The sequence below is a fragment of the Dermochelys coriacea genome, chromosome 1, assembly GCF_009764565.3.
Source record: "Dermochelys coriacea isolate rDerCor1 chromosome 1, rDerCor1.pri.v4, whole genome shotgun sequence".
Classification (NCBI taxonomy): Eukaryota; Metazoa; Chordata; order Testudines; family Dermochelyidae; genus Dermochelys; species Dermochelys coriacea.
The window spans coordinates 342,578,423-342,593,378 of NC_050068.2; the positions used below are offsets into that span (position 1 = coordinate 342,578,423).

A 14,956-nucleotide genomic window follows, 5' to 3' on the forward strand; every position below is an offset into this window, starting at 1 on the left:
GCTTTTTTGTTGAAGTATAGCCACTCTTAGGTCTGTGATCGAGTGACCAGAGAGATTGAAGTGTTCTCCAACTGGTTTTTGAATGTTATAATTCTTGACGTCTGATTTGTGTCCATTCATTCTTTTACGTAGAGACTGTCCAGTTTGGCCAATGTACATGGCAGAGGGGCATTGCTGGCACATGATGGCATATATCACATTGGTAGATGCGCAGGTGAACGAGCCTCTGATAGTGTGGCTGATGTGATTAGGCCCTATGATGGTATCCCCTGAATAGATATGTGGACAGAGTTGGCAACGGGCTTTATCAGTGTAGCTACACCAATGAAAAACAATCGCAACATCATAGATTGGGCTTTATACAGATACGACCTCCTCTACATTATCATTGCTACTAGAAGTCTGCTCCATTTCATGGTGACTGATAAAAATCAAGTAGAAGGAAGAATGGTCCCTCTTACTGGCAGCCAGTAATAAATTAGATGTCCTGAATGTAACAAAATCTAACAGATATAAGGACGTACAAAGGTATTTATTTAGTAAGGGCTTGTCTACACTTACAATGCTGCAGCTGTGCAGGTGTAGCGCTTAGTGAAGATTTTACCTATGCCAGTAGAAGAGTTTCTCCCGGCGATGTAGGTACTCCAGCTACGCGAGGGGCAGTAGCTATGTCAATGGGAGAAGTCCTACCATCAACATAGCACTTTCTACACCAGGGGTTAAGTCAGTATAACTACTTCGCTTAGAGGTGTGGGTTTTCCACATCCCTGAACAACATAGTGTTACCCACATAAGTTTGTAGTGTAGACCAGAGCTAAGAGGAGGTATATCAACAGCAGAGCAATCTTTTCTGGTCCAGTTCACCAAGAGTATATAACATGTGGCCATACTTTTCAAGATCTAATAATTTTAGGATTTCTCACTTCTATTTATCAAGATGTGCCTATCAGGCTGCATTTCCTATGCATTTTTAATACAAGTCATTCACTTCTGCAAAAATGCAATCTTAAGAACATGGGAATGATCACTTTAGATCAAACTAATGTATTCCTGTTCATCTGGTATCCTGGCTCCAGCAATGAACATATTTCAAAAGAAGGTAGAAATCCACCCAACACCACATCTGGTCATTGTGTACAGTGCCAAACCTGTGAGAAAAGGGAATTTTGAAAAACAGCTCCTTCTACAGATGATGCACTGACAACTTGGAGCAGTGGCTTAACACCACATTACACTATTTGTTTTAACAACAAATACTCAAAACTGCCCTCATTTATTAAACTGCTGCTATGCCACCTTACTCAGCCTGTTATCACTCTCCATTGCCTCAGTTTCCCCTTCCGGGCACCTCAAGTACTTGCAAAGGCTTTCACATGTCCAAAAATAACCCTTCTCTGTGTCTGGTTATTAACAGAGTTCAAAAGGAAAATAAAATTTCCAGCTGGGGCTTTACTTTAGCCAACTTGTTCTCCACACGTCAGCCTCTCTAGCCAGAATTGGCTCCTGTCTTGACGACCTGGCCCTCTGCACATATCTCTCTAGAATCCTATCCCTTCCAGGTACCACTGTCCTTATCAACCATAAAACAGTATCTTCACCTCAGTTTCAAACAGGGCTCAGCCCCTGCTTCTTGAGGGTCCGTCTACTCACCTCAAGTTTCATTTTAGCCCAGCTAAATAGCCCTTCCTGAGCGTTTCTCCCTGCCCTTTATTAAGCAGCAACTCCCAAAGCTTCCTGGAATCTTCTCTCTCTCTGGAGACAGGGCCAGCTCTAAGTTTTTTGCCACCCCAAGGGAAAAAAAAAGAAAAAGAAAAAAGGATGGCCGGAATGCCACCCCTGGAAATGTGCCGCCCCAAGCACGTGCTTGCTTTGCTGGTGCCTACAGCCGGTCCTGTCTGGAGAGAACCCAAAGCTTCTTCTCCCCTCAGCCTTCTGGCCTCTGACATCTACCCCCTCCCCCCCACCCCACAAGGTTTAGCCACACAACCCTTCTGTCATGGGATATTATTCATTCCCCCACCTGGAGAAATGAGTTAAGTTTGTCACAGGTGAGGCTAGGACCCAACACCCCTTAAAAAGACCAGCCACCCTCTGACACACACAACTTACTCTAGCTCAAACATCACAGGGTTTGGGCCACATTCTACTCTGTCACACTGCAGTAAACCCACAATAACTCTACTGATACCAGTTAAGTCACTCCTGATTTATTTTTTTAACAGTGTCATAGAAAAATTAAAGCCATTTAAGATTTAAGTTACGACACAGAAGAAAGCATTTGACCCATGCACAGTCCATTTAAATTGAAATCCCTTGCTGAATGTGAAGAGTACCAGCTATAGCAGGCCACGATGTACATATGTGCAGAGCTAATATAGCTGGGCCGCAGAAAATTTTGTTAGGGGGCACAGCAAATGAAGCAGCGCACCACAGGCACCCATCTCTCATTCCCTGTGCATTTTATTCCTATGGACTTCCAGGTTAGGTGAACATTATTTTTCACATATAATATAAAACCACACCCTTTTTTCCATAATCTCAGAAGCATGTGGCATCTTGAAACACTGTCATTTTTATATATTTTTATTAACTTCATTGTCCATAATGGCCCAATATTTGTTAAAAACTTTTAAATTTACATGGAGGGTTTCTGTTTTTCAGGGGATGGTATTTGTAGCTATTTTTGAATTCTATATAAACATCCAAAAATCAGGGCTTTGGGGGACGCTCTCTCTCTCCTTATAAGCACATAGTACTGCTTCAGACAGCACTATGTTAAAGCCGACTAGGGAACCTTTAGTGAGCGCGAAAAGGGTCTATATGGACGAATTAATGTGCAACACGTTAGCATGCTTTAGAAATCACACCCTCCCAATCCACATTACTGCTTCTTGTAGACAAGCCCTTAGATACAAACTAGGGAGCAGGGACATTGTCTATATAAACACAGGTTTCAGAGTAGCAGCCGTGTTAGTCTGTATTCGCAAAAAGAAAAGGAGTACTTGTGGCACCTTAGAGACTAACAAATTTATTAGAGCATAAGCTTTCGTGAGCTACAGCTCACTTCAATAATGTAATGCAATTCAGTAATGCATCCGATGAAGTGAGCTGTAGCTCACGAAAGCTTATGCTCTAATAAATTTGTTAGTCTCTAAGGTGCCACAAGTACTCCTTTTCTTTTTGTCTATATAAACAAACTGCACTGGGAAAAGGGTGACTTCAACATGACTGAATAACCGTTTCCAGTATTCTTCCAGGGTTTATTGGATAAACACCAATTTTTATTTTATTTTTGTATTGAGGGTGTTTTATCACTGAAAATCTAAAATAAGAAGCCCTATTTATATGGAAAGTGTTTGTTGTTTGTTTTTTTGATAGGGTTCTCAAACATTTTCACAGTATGGAGCACGTGAGGTCTGCAAACTGTATGCCATCTCTGACTCGGACCTCTTTCAGTCCTCACATTTAGATTTTGTCTAAATCTTGCCAATTCTTTCTGATTAACATCTTTAAGATACAGCCTTACTTACCCATCAAACTCTTATACAAAGTCCCATCTTGCATCTTGATTACTGCAACATCTCTCTAGCCTTGACAAATGCAATCTTTCCTCGCTTGTATCCATTCAGAATGCTTCTGCAAAGATCATTTTCCTAGCCCATTGCTCTCTCCATGTCACCCCTCATTTTGCAACTCTCCACTGGCTCCCCCTTTTCTATTATCACAAACATAAGCTGCTTCAAGGGCTTTTACAGTCAATCCCCACTCTATCATCTCATTCACTATTGAGATGTTGAAGCTTGCCTCCAATCAGCACACAATGCCAGCCTCCATCACCCATATGTTACATTTTCAAGCAAGCACCTTCATGCTTTCGCCCATGTTGCCCCTCATACTTGGGAGGCATGTCCCATAAACAATTGCAAGCTACCTTCAAATCCTTCCTCAAAACTCTCCTTTGCTATAATACCTACAAAAGACCTGATAACAGGCTTACCATGATTGTCTCAGTGTTTCCATGTATTCTCCCATCTGTCATCTCTTGTTTTATGCTTAGATTGTAAGCTCCTTGTTGCAGGGACTACCCCTTAATTTTGTGTGTGTACAGGGCCTACCACAATGGGGCCCTGGTCAATGACAAGATCTCCCAGGCACTATGGTAATACACATAATCAATCATAACAATCATCTTAAAATTGCCACAGATTGCCTTGTGAATCATCTTGTCAGAAACCAGGGCCTGCTAGCTGACCTGCAGCTGAATACCCTGAACACTCAGACTCCTGATTTGCTGAGCAGCATCACAATTGTTCTCTTAAGCTCAGCAGCAGCACTAGGCCAGTGGCTGCTCAGTGTTTACACCCACAGCTGCAATCATTCCTGTTCCTGCCTTGTTCCTGTGTCCTGCTCCAGTCTACTCCAGCCCTGCTTCTTCCTTACTTGGTTCCTGACTCCAGCTCTGACTCTTGATTCTGTTCCGGGCCTCTGACTTCTGTTCTGACTGCTGGGCCTGATCGCCACTGCTCCAAACACTAGACCTGACCAACCATGCGCTCCAGTTCGTAGTACATCTCCCCTCCCACATGAAATCACAGTATCTCTGACAACTACAGCTATACCTAGAAAAGTAACATTAGAAAAGTATTGAGTATTTATTGATGTCTTTTAATGTGATATAGCAAACGGAAGCAAGGAAGATAATCTAGCAAGTTAGAAAAGCCATCATTTTGCTTGTTAACTGAGAAAATGTGGACCCTATTATGCCATTTTTACAGCTGTTATTCAGAGTAGAATCACAGTATGCAATTTATTGTGTCTCAGTTACTGAATATCAAATCTGTTCAGTTTACAAGTGCAAAGATTCCAACCCCCGTCCCCATCCAAATAAACACCCCAACTGCCAACCCTGCTAAGTCAAACTGATCCGAGGGTAAAACTGGTTCGTTTCTAGCTAACAATCGACAACAAAGCCTCTACAACTGGAACTTAGTTAACAATTCTATTGATTATGCAAGAACCACAAAAGAATCTAGCTTATTCTTCCAGACATTAATTGGTTTTGTACAGTAAAAGGTTTTAGGCAGTGACAAGCAAACCCACACCTAAATACACTTGGCGCGGAGATCTGTTGAGTAATAGGATGTGCTTTTGACAGTCACATTTGAAAAAAAAAAAATCAGTGTGAGGTTGAGAATATAAGAGACATTATACCACAGATGTAATGTCTAACTCCTCATGCAACAGCATATGCCTCCATAACGAAGAGATTATGCTCCCTTCCCCTCCATCCATTCAAGAAAATATGCCCCTTTCCCAAATCACAGTAAATGCTTCACACCCCTCATGCAGCCTAAATAAGATGGTATATTATAGTGCCCCCAATTACCAATCACATACATATATATATATATCCCCCCTTTGGCTTCACAAATCTCACAATAGCTGTGGAAAATACAGGCTAAACCAAAGTAATTCTGTTTTTAACTCTCAGAGCTTCTCAAACTTCTCTCAGTGGCAACTCTGGTCCATCTGAGAGGAGGATGTCATTGTCCCCCAATAATACATCTCCACCCCAAGTTCACATGGATCAGACTAAAGACAGCAGGTCCAAACCAACTTTTACAGGTAACCCAGTCCTCTCTTTTATTCCACAATCTGATGCTCCCTAGTCTCCTAGATTCTACCCTATCATAAATATTTGTACAGCACCATTCATCTTAGCATTTAGATGTGAAACTTACAGGTATGACAGCTGCCCTGGTAAAGTCCCTGCACTGGCGGCACATATGGGTTACATTAGCACTATCTCCTGACCCCCCTGCCCCCCCCCCCCAAAATCTAGACTCACACTTCCTCTCATGAGTACTGGGAGGCTCACTCCAGCCCCTGCAGGTAGCCAAAAAACACATGGTTCTCAGGCTCCCCTGCAACCAAAAGTCCTCAGATTCAAAAAACTCAGAGCATGACAATAGCCATACTCCCCACATCCTCCTGGACTTACAGCGAGGTTGGTATCCCTGGCCTCTCAGCCCCCTGATCTCAATGGACCCTGGACTCAAAGAAACAGTGGTACTCCCCTCCCCTCAACTCCGATTAGTATTTTTGTCAGCCCCCAAGTAACCATGGATCTTTACCCAGCATCTCCAGACTCAGCTACAGCTCTGCCACCCAGAATTCTCAGTGGCATCTCTGGCCCGCAGAATCTCCCCATATCCACTGAGCTTACACTATGGTGACACTTCAGCCCTGCAGTTCCCATGGCTTCCAACCTCCCTGCACTCACAGACCTTGCAGTAGCAACCCCACCGCTCCCCTTGTCTCCCCACGTTCAGAGTAAGCAGTGACAGCTCTACCCTTGCCATGCTGATGGCACCCCAATCCTCTAGACTCACAGAGCAGACAGTGGCACCCTAGCCCCCTCCCCCCCCCACTAACTCTGCATTCAGAGCTCACCAGGGTGGTATCTTCCCCACCCAACCCCATGCTCACTGTGCCCCCAGCACTCAGCTGGTAGTGGCAACCCCACACCACCCCATCCCTCCCACACTCAGAGAGGGCAGTAACAGCCCCACAGCACCCCGTCACCCCTACACTCACAGAGCAAGGAGTTGCAGTCCTATCCCCACAGCTCCTCCACGACCGCTACACTCACAGACAGGGCAGGCAGCAGCAATCTTGGACCATCAGGACCCCATCCATCTTCTCCCCTGCATTCACTGACCTTACAGTAGTAGACCCCTCCTCTTCTCTATGGCTCCTCTCCCCTTGCACTGCCAGAGAGGGCAATGTCAGCCTCAGCCCCCCTGCCCCCATCTCAGTGGCTCCCATCCCTGCATTGACAGAGTGGGCAGTGGCCCCCCATCTCCATGGCTCCTATCCCCCCTGCACGGACAGAGCGGGCAGTGGCCCCCCATCTCCAGGGCTCCCATTCCCCCCACACTGACACTGCGGGCAGTGGCCCCCCCTCCAGGGCTCCCATCTTCCCGCGGGCAGTGGCCCCTCATCTCCATGGCTCCCATCCCCCCTGCACGACACCACGGGCAGTGGCCCCCCCCTCCAGGGCTCCCATCCCCCCCACACGGACACCACAGGCAGTGGCCCCCCCTCTCCACGGCTCTCATCCCCCCCCGCACGGACAGTAGCCCCCCCTCTCCACGGCTCCCATCCCCCCCTCACGGACACCACGGGCAGTGCCCCCCCCTCCAGGGCTCCCATCTCCCCGCGGGCAGTGGCCCCCCTCTCCATGGCTCCCATCCCCCGCCGCACGACACCGCGGGCAGTGGCCCCCCCTCTCCATGGCTCCCATCCCCCCCACACGGACACCACAGGCAGTGGCCCCCCCCCTCTCCACGGCTCTCATCCCCCCCGCACGGACAGAGCGGGCAGTGGCCCCCCCCTCTCCAGGGCTCCCATCCCCCCCTCACGGACACCACGGGCAGTGCCCCCCCCTCCAGGGCTCCCATCTCCCCGCGGGCAGTGGCCCCCCCTCTCCATGGCTCCCATCCCCACGCACGGACACCGCGGGCAGTGGCCCCCCCCCTCCACGGCTCCCATCCCCCCCACACTCACAGAGCTCGCAGTAGCGGTGGCAGCCCCGGCCCAGCCCCTGCAGGTAGCGCTGCAGCACGTCGGTGAGGAGGTCGCAGGCCGAGATTTGCACCGAGTCCCAGCCCAGCGCCTGGCAGATCTGAGCCACCGACACCCGCAGCAGGCACCGCGAGTAGCTCTCGCACATCCCGGCCGGCTCAGCGCGGCCTGGGCCCGGAGCCCGCCATGGCCCGGGGTGGGGGGAGGGGGGGGAGCCTCACGCGCAGGCCGTGGCGCCCGCCGCCGCCAACGCCGCCATCTTGGGGTCGCGCCGAGTCCCCGCCGGCCGGGACCAGACCGCGCCGCTCCACCGCCGAGCGCGTCGATGGGGGCGGGCGGTCTATCGATTGCTCCGGCCTCCAGCGGGGCCCAGCGGGCCTGGCTCTGGAGGAGAGAGGGGAGCTAGTGGGAAGAGACAGAGGAGGCTGGGGAGGTCAGCAATGGGGAGGAGGTGGGGGAAAGGGGAGAGAAAAATGGGGCCACGTGAAAGGTTTAGAAACATGAGGGGAGGGGAATTAACAGCCTGAGATTAAACTGGGACAATACCAGTGAATACCTTTATTTGGGAGTGATCAGGCAGCGGGGTTGGGAGTGATCAGGCAGCGGGGTTGGGAGTGATCAGGCAGCGGGGTTGGGAGTGATCAGGTAGCGGGGTTGGGAGTGATCAGGGAGCGGGGTTGGGAGTGATCAGGCAGCAGGGTTGGGAGTGATCATGGAGCAGGGTTGGGAGTGATCAGGGAGCGGGGTTGGGAGTGATCAGGTAGCGGGGTTGGGAGTGATCAGGCAGCAGGGTTGGGAGTGATCATGGAGCGGGGTTGGGAGTGATCAGGTAGCGGGGTTGGGAGTGATCAGGCAGCAGGGTTGGGAGTGATCAGGTAGCAGGGTTGGGAGTGATCAGGGAGCGGGGTTGGGAGTGATCAGGCAGCGGGGTTGGGAGTGATCAGGTAGCAGGGTTGGGAGTGATCAGGGAGCGGGGTTGGGAGTGATCAGGCAGCGGGGTTGGGAGTGATCAGGTAGCAGGGTTGGGAGTGATCAGGTAGCGGGGTTGGGAGTGATCAGGCAGCAGGGTGGGGAGTGATCAGGTAGCAGGGTTGGGAGTGATCAGGGAGCGGGGTTGGGAGTGATCAGGGAGCGGGGTTGGGGGAAGAGATATGGGGAGCCCCGGTAGAACAGTCCCCTGGAGAAGGCAATGGGGAGCGAAGTTTGCACTACCAGAAGGCTGCAGAAAGGGCCGGCGCGACTGGAGGATGTCAGGGCAACGTTAGCCTGGCGGGAGGAGCTGTAGCGCCAACCCCCACCGTTAAAAAAAGGTCTTCAGTCCTCAGAAAGGTCCTCAGAATCATGGCCTTTCTAAAAAGAAGGCACTTGGGGTTTGTTTTTATTTGCCTTATGGATGGGGGCCCTGTAGGGTGCACGCCAGCTTTTTTCTGCCACCGTGAGAGCTAGCAGTTTTATTCTTCTGAAGTGAACACAGATTTTCAGATAATCAGTTGACATCAGGAGCTGCTGGGTTAAGAAAAGCAGGAAGTATCATAGGACTTGTAATAACCACTAAAGTTGTGAGTGCTGAAGGACTGCCTTGTTACATACAGGTTTCAGAGTAGCAGCCGTGTTAGTCTGTATTCGCAAAAAAGAAAAGGAGGACTTGTGGCACCTTGGAGACTAACACATTTATTTGAGCATAAGCTTTCGTGAGCTATAGTCACTGAATGCATACAATGAAGTTAGCTGTAGCTCACGAAAGCTTATGCTCAAATAAATTTGTTAGTCTCTAAGGTGCCACAAGTCCTCCTTTTCTTTTTGCTACATACAGTTTTGGTGCAACAGCACCCAAGATAGTGTATTCCATTCCACGCACCATATCACTATAATTGTATTAACAAACTGGAAAGAGTTCAGAGAAGAGTAAAGATATAATTAGGGCTTCTGTTTTTTTCAGTTCAATTTATTTAATTTTGGGAAGGTTATTTTTAGCAATTTTTGCATTTTATGTAGGTATCCAATGTGTACTGTATATATTACTCACTATTGTAGTATACACTATAATGAGTAATCATTTTTATGTTTCCTAGTGTGCTTTAACATAGTACTGTTTCAAACAGCATTATATTAAAGCCTCCCATTAGGGTCTAGATGGACCAATTAATGTGCTACAGATATCATACCCCTATGCTCGGCATTACAACTCTGGGTAGATTAAACCTTAGATACAAGTAACCATTCCCAGTGGTTTCTTGGTATTTATTGGATAAACACTGATTTCATTTTTTTTTTATTGGCATGGTGTTTTATTGGTTAAAACCTAAAATCAGAAGCAGTAAATATAATCAAGGGGCTTCACTGAAAGGAAAGAGTAAAACAATTATATATGAAAAGAATGGCTAAATCTTGCATAGGAGAGGTGAAAGGGACATCTAGGGAATCATTTGCAGGTAGAGCTGTCTGGAAAATGAGAGATTCCCTCCCCCCTGTTTTCAGTAAAAAACAAACATATGAAATACTTTGATTTGGAAATGCTGTTGTGGTATCTGACGGGAGTTGTGGTTCAGATGCGTTGTAATCCCATTCTCCTCTATCGGCTGGGCTCCTTTATCAGACAACATCTCCCATGATGCACCATGGTCTCATCTCTTAGAAAGAGGAGACAGTGTGCATCCTGGGAGATTTTCAGCTGGAGAGCCAGACCTAAAGAGAAAGGGACTACGTGAAATCTGAATTCCCGTGTGGCAGTCTGGAGGCATTTCAGAATCAAAATACTTGTATTTTTATTTATTTAAAAAAACCCTAACACTTTCTATAGAAAGCAGATGCATTTTGCAACAAACAATTGTTTTTTGTCAAAAATAAAATTTTTCATGAAAATAAGATTTGACAACTTTTTTCACCCATCCTAATTCTGTACTCAGTGGGGTTCTATGAGAGAATAGAGGCCTGGTCCTGAGAAACTAGTTAAAGGATTGGGGTGTATATAATTCCTCTTGCCCCTTGGTTTCAATAACTTTCAAATATTTATGGACTGTTGTGTCCCTTCCCTCCTTCCTTTAAATTTTTCTTTTCAGATAAAGCCCTCTGATCATTTTTGTTACTATTCTTTGAACACTCCCCAGTTTGACAATATTATTTTGGTAATGCAATGCAACATCCCAGCTACAGTTGCACCAAAGCCATTCATACCCAGGATACTCGGTGCGCCGTAACTTTGAGTACAGAGCTTAAAATTGCATTAGCCTTTTTTGCAGCAAACCCCTGTGCTCACATTTTGTAGGACTGGGGCTTTAGAGTGGTACATAGGAATCATGGGCCAAAATTGAGACAAAGAAACTTAGATTAAATATTGGGAAGAACTTCTTGAGAGTGAGATGTACTAGGCTGAGACTCATCACTCAAGGAAGTGGTAGGAGCCCCATTCTGTGTTGAAATCTGGGAAGGGTTTTGTAGGAAAACCCTTTTTCTTCCCCTTCATTTATAATCTCTCTGTATGTTTCAACCACACACACACACACACACACCCCTTCTGACGGGTATCCTGATGAGATGGGCTTGTCCTAGTGTAATCTCTATCATGCTTTTTTATTTTGCTACTCTTATACTGGATACTTTCCAAATTTAGTTCCTCTTCCTTTTGTTTCTTTCTTCTATAGTACAGGAACAGCAATCCGTGCAGAGGGAGATCCCCCACATCCACTCTGCTTTCCTGCCTACACTTCTGTCCAACCCAGGAAGCGGCCTTTCCTCCAAAATATCAAACCCAGGGAACAACCACTTTCTTTGTCCTGAAAGGAAAGTGAGACATCCATAGATCCTTACCTCAGCCAAAAACTCCTTAACTCCCCCCACCCCTTTTCTGTGCATGTAGCAAGGTCCAGACCATAAATTATATATAGAGAGAACATAATTACCCAAGTTGGAATTTGGCCAAGACACTAGGTTTAAACACCTGTAACAAGAAGTGGTATCAGATCTTTAAATAGTGGAAGTATGCTGGTCTTCAGTTTTGTCTAAGGACAAGTCTACACTACAAAATTAAGTTGACCTATGTTCTGTCGACATCGCAAAGTTGACTTGGTTTTACACGTCCACCCTACATTCCTTGTGTCCTCAACCACGAGCACTTGCACCAATTTAGCTGCCTGTGTGGAGCACTGGGGGATGGTTTCTGAAAGGCAGCAACACATTGTATACTGACACTGGGTTGACCTAACCACATTGACGTAAGAGCTATGCCTCTCGCGGAGGCAGAATTAAATCAGCGTAGTGGATAAGTTACATTGGTGGGAAACTACATTTTAGTGTAGATCATGGTGGCCAACCAAGATGGGGCTCTTTAGAAGTTAATGTTCAGCTCCTTGTATAGGCACTAACTCTGGTGGTCAACTTTCCAATGTGCTGGGGGTGCTCACTGCTCAAGTCCTGGCTCTGCCATAGACCCTTCCCCCACCCCCTCCTCTGAGCCTGCAGTGCCCTTGCTCCTCCTCCCTTTCCTCCAGAGGCTCCTGCATGCCACAAAACAACTGATCAGGATGTGCAGGGAGGGAGGGGGGAGGCGCTGATTGATGGGACTGCCGGTGTATGGGAGGCGCTGGGAGCGGGGGCTGCTGACATATTACTGTGGCTCTTTGACAATGAACACTGGTAAATTCTGGCTCCTTCTCAGGCTTAGGTTAGCCACCCCTGGTGTAGATGCTTAAGGGTTTGGTCACCATAAGCTGCCTTGCGTCAGCCTATCTCTGTAGAATAGACCAAGCCTAAGACAGCCCCCTATAACACCTCTTTGTTACTGCTTTAGTACTGCTGCCATAGAAGCCACGATACCTACCTCACCACCACCACCACTTCTTGGAGCATGCTGGGTTTTCCCTTGGTGATCTTCTATTGTGAGCACTGACCTGCACTTGTGTGATTTAACAAGATCAGTTAAAGAGAGAACTTAAACAGCAGTACAGGGAATTACAGAAAAATTCAGAATGAGTGAAAGATGTACCCCAACTTAGTCAATATATGCTTATTGCAATGCTTTCTTTAGTTTCTTTGCACTATTCACTTAGTACTGTGTTCTGGGTGCTGTGAAATACCATAGTAGAAGGAGTTACTGTTCAATGTTCCTGTAAGCAAGGCATCATGTCTTTTTATGACAACAGATCCAACTTATACAGAAGGGGACACAAGGGACAAAAGCAAACCCCCAATCTTATTGGAATGGATAGACAGTGGATGGTTAGAAGCCTTAGAGCCCTATTCCTCCCTATTAAGTGCACAGTGTTCTTCACGGAGCAGCTGAAGTGGTCAGGTATAGGGCTGGTTTTTTGTCCTTTGCTCACCTGCTCTGCTATACCCACAGAAATGTGCAAACAGCTAGTTTAGGTGGCTGGTGGTGGCAGAGCATTCTACAGTTAACTATCAGTGAGGATTCCTTCACTTTCCTCATGAGTTTATTAACCTTTTGGTCATGCTGCAAGGGCTATTTGCTGACCCAAGTTTTGATTTAGTGGGATGCGTGGTTAGGAGAAATAGAATAGGCAAGTTTATAGTCCAAAGGGAATCAACTGAAGGCACTAGCTGTGAGAGGTGGGTCCTAGCTGTGCAAGTACAAGAACAGCAACTACTTCCATTTTTAATCTCACTTTAGGCCTCATTTTATAGGCACTTTCAAGAGAAAATAGAGTGGAAATCACTGATCACTAGGTTTTTGAGTAAGATGACCTTCAGAACAGCACAAGCCATTTGATCATGCCACAACCTTGCACAATTAAGATTCTTAACCTATCTTAATTCTTGTAATTGTTTATAATAAACATAGTGCAACATTAAAAACAAGTAAAACATTTAAAAAAAAAACATTCCTTCCAAGTTTCGGCAGCGGAACAGGCGCTGGGAGAATTTTCATATCGGGATTTGTGGGGTCTAAATCTCAATTTAACCATAAACCCTACTCTACATCCCACTGTATTTTACTACTATTTGAAAAGGCAGGAGACAGAAGTTAAAGAAAAAAATTAGAGCATCAGCTATCAGAATACTCCTGAAATTGATTAGCCAACCATTTAAGCAGCCGCATAGTCCCCCCGCCCCCCGATAAGTAAAGCAATTTTAAATTCAGCCCATGAAGATTTCTAGACTCTTTCTACTTTTAGGATTGCAGTTTGAAAGCAGTTATGTCTCAGCTAACTAATGACAGGGGCAAGGAAAAGGCAATTAGCCAATGGTTTTGGGGAGGAAAAGAAGAAAGGATCTAACTACTCATGAGTAAAGTTACACTTGACTGTAAATGGGTCGGGGCCTTAGACTGTAAGCCCTTCAGGTCAGAGATTCCTCTTCCCACATGACTAAAATGCCTAGCGTATTTTGGCTGCTATATAAACAAACACAGCAAATGCTCGGGACTTATTAAAGTTGCCAGTTATGAGCATCAGTCAAAGTTGCTGTTGGTAACACATCAAACAGGGCTACCAGATTAAGTACGGTTTTGAAAAGTTACACAGATCATTTAAAAAAAAATATGTGAAATCTGCTCCAAATTAGTCAATTGCATTGATCACTGAAACCTGTTCATCTCTGGCTTTCTAATTTCCCAAATTGTCCCTCTCTTGTCCATCTGAACATTTCAGTTAAGATCTTCCTCTGCCTCTCAGTAGCATCTTGCTCTTCAAGTCTCTTTGGCTTCCTCTCCTGCCTTTTTGCTTCAGCCCTGGTCTACACTGGGCAGCGGGGGGGAGGGAAATGGACGGACCTAAGATATGCAACTTCAGCTATGCGAATAGCGTAGCTGAAGTTGGCATATCTTAGGTCAACTTACCTGGCCGTGAGGACGGTGGCGAGTCGACTGCTGCCACTCCCCCATCGACTCCACTTCCGCCTCTCGCGAGCTGGAGTTCCAGAGTCAACAGGGAGTGCTTTCGGGGATCATAAATCGATCCCTGATGGATTGATCACTACCCAATCCAGCGGTAGTGAAGACCTGCCCTCAGATTCAATTCTAATCATCAAGGCTTTGCTCCTGTCAATAGTTCTGCTGTCATTTCTTTCTGATCTTCTTGCACAGTCACTGCTGTTTCCTTCTCTTTCTTTTCCTTGTTCCTTCTTCCATGCCACCCCACACATATAGATCTCCTTTCTCCAGTGCATCAAACTACAATCCTTTCAAAATTCCTTCTTACAAGAACAACTCTCCTTTCAGAGTGACCCTATTGAATAATAAAATGTAGAAATACATAGCTCAAGACAGTATTTTAAAGTAATTAAAAAACCACCACTGAGATAATACATCTGCCACTCATAACAGTTTTAGAATACAAGATGCAAAGGACAGTATTGGTTATGCACCTTATCGGAAAAAGAACAAAACCCAAAACTTTGTAGAATATGATGCAAA

General features: G+C 46.4%; 1 protein-coding gene across 1 annotated transcript in view; it reads right to left on the reverse strand.

Annotated features, from left to right (window-relative positions):
• TAF3 (TATA-box binding protein associated factor 3) overlaps window positions 1-7,956 on the reverse strand; it is a 147,133-nt gene extending 139,177 nt beyond the window's left edge. Inside the window, exon 1 of the mRNA XM_038403592.2 lies at window positions 7,570-7,956. Within this exon, the coding sequence (XP_038259520.1) occupies window positions 7,570-7,735 (166 nt within the window). The 5' untranslated portion in view covers window positions 7,736-7,956. The remainder of the gene's footprint in view (window positions 1-7,569) is intronic.
• Window positions 7,957-14,956: the final 7,000 nt, after the last annotated feature.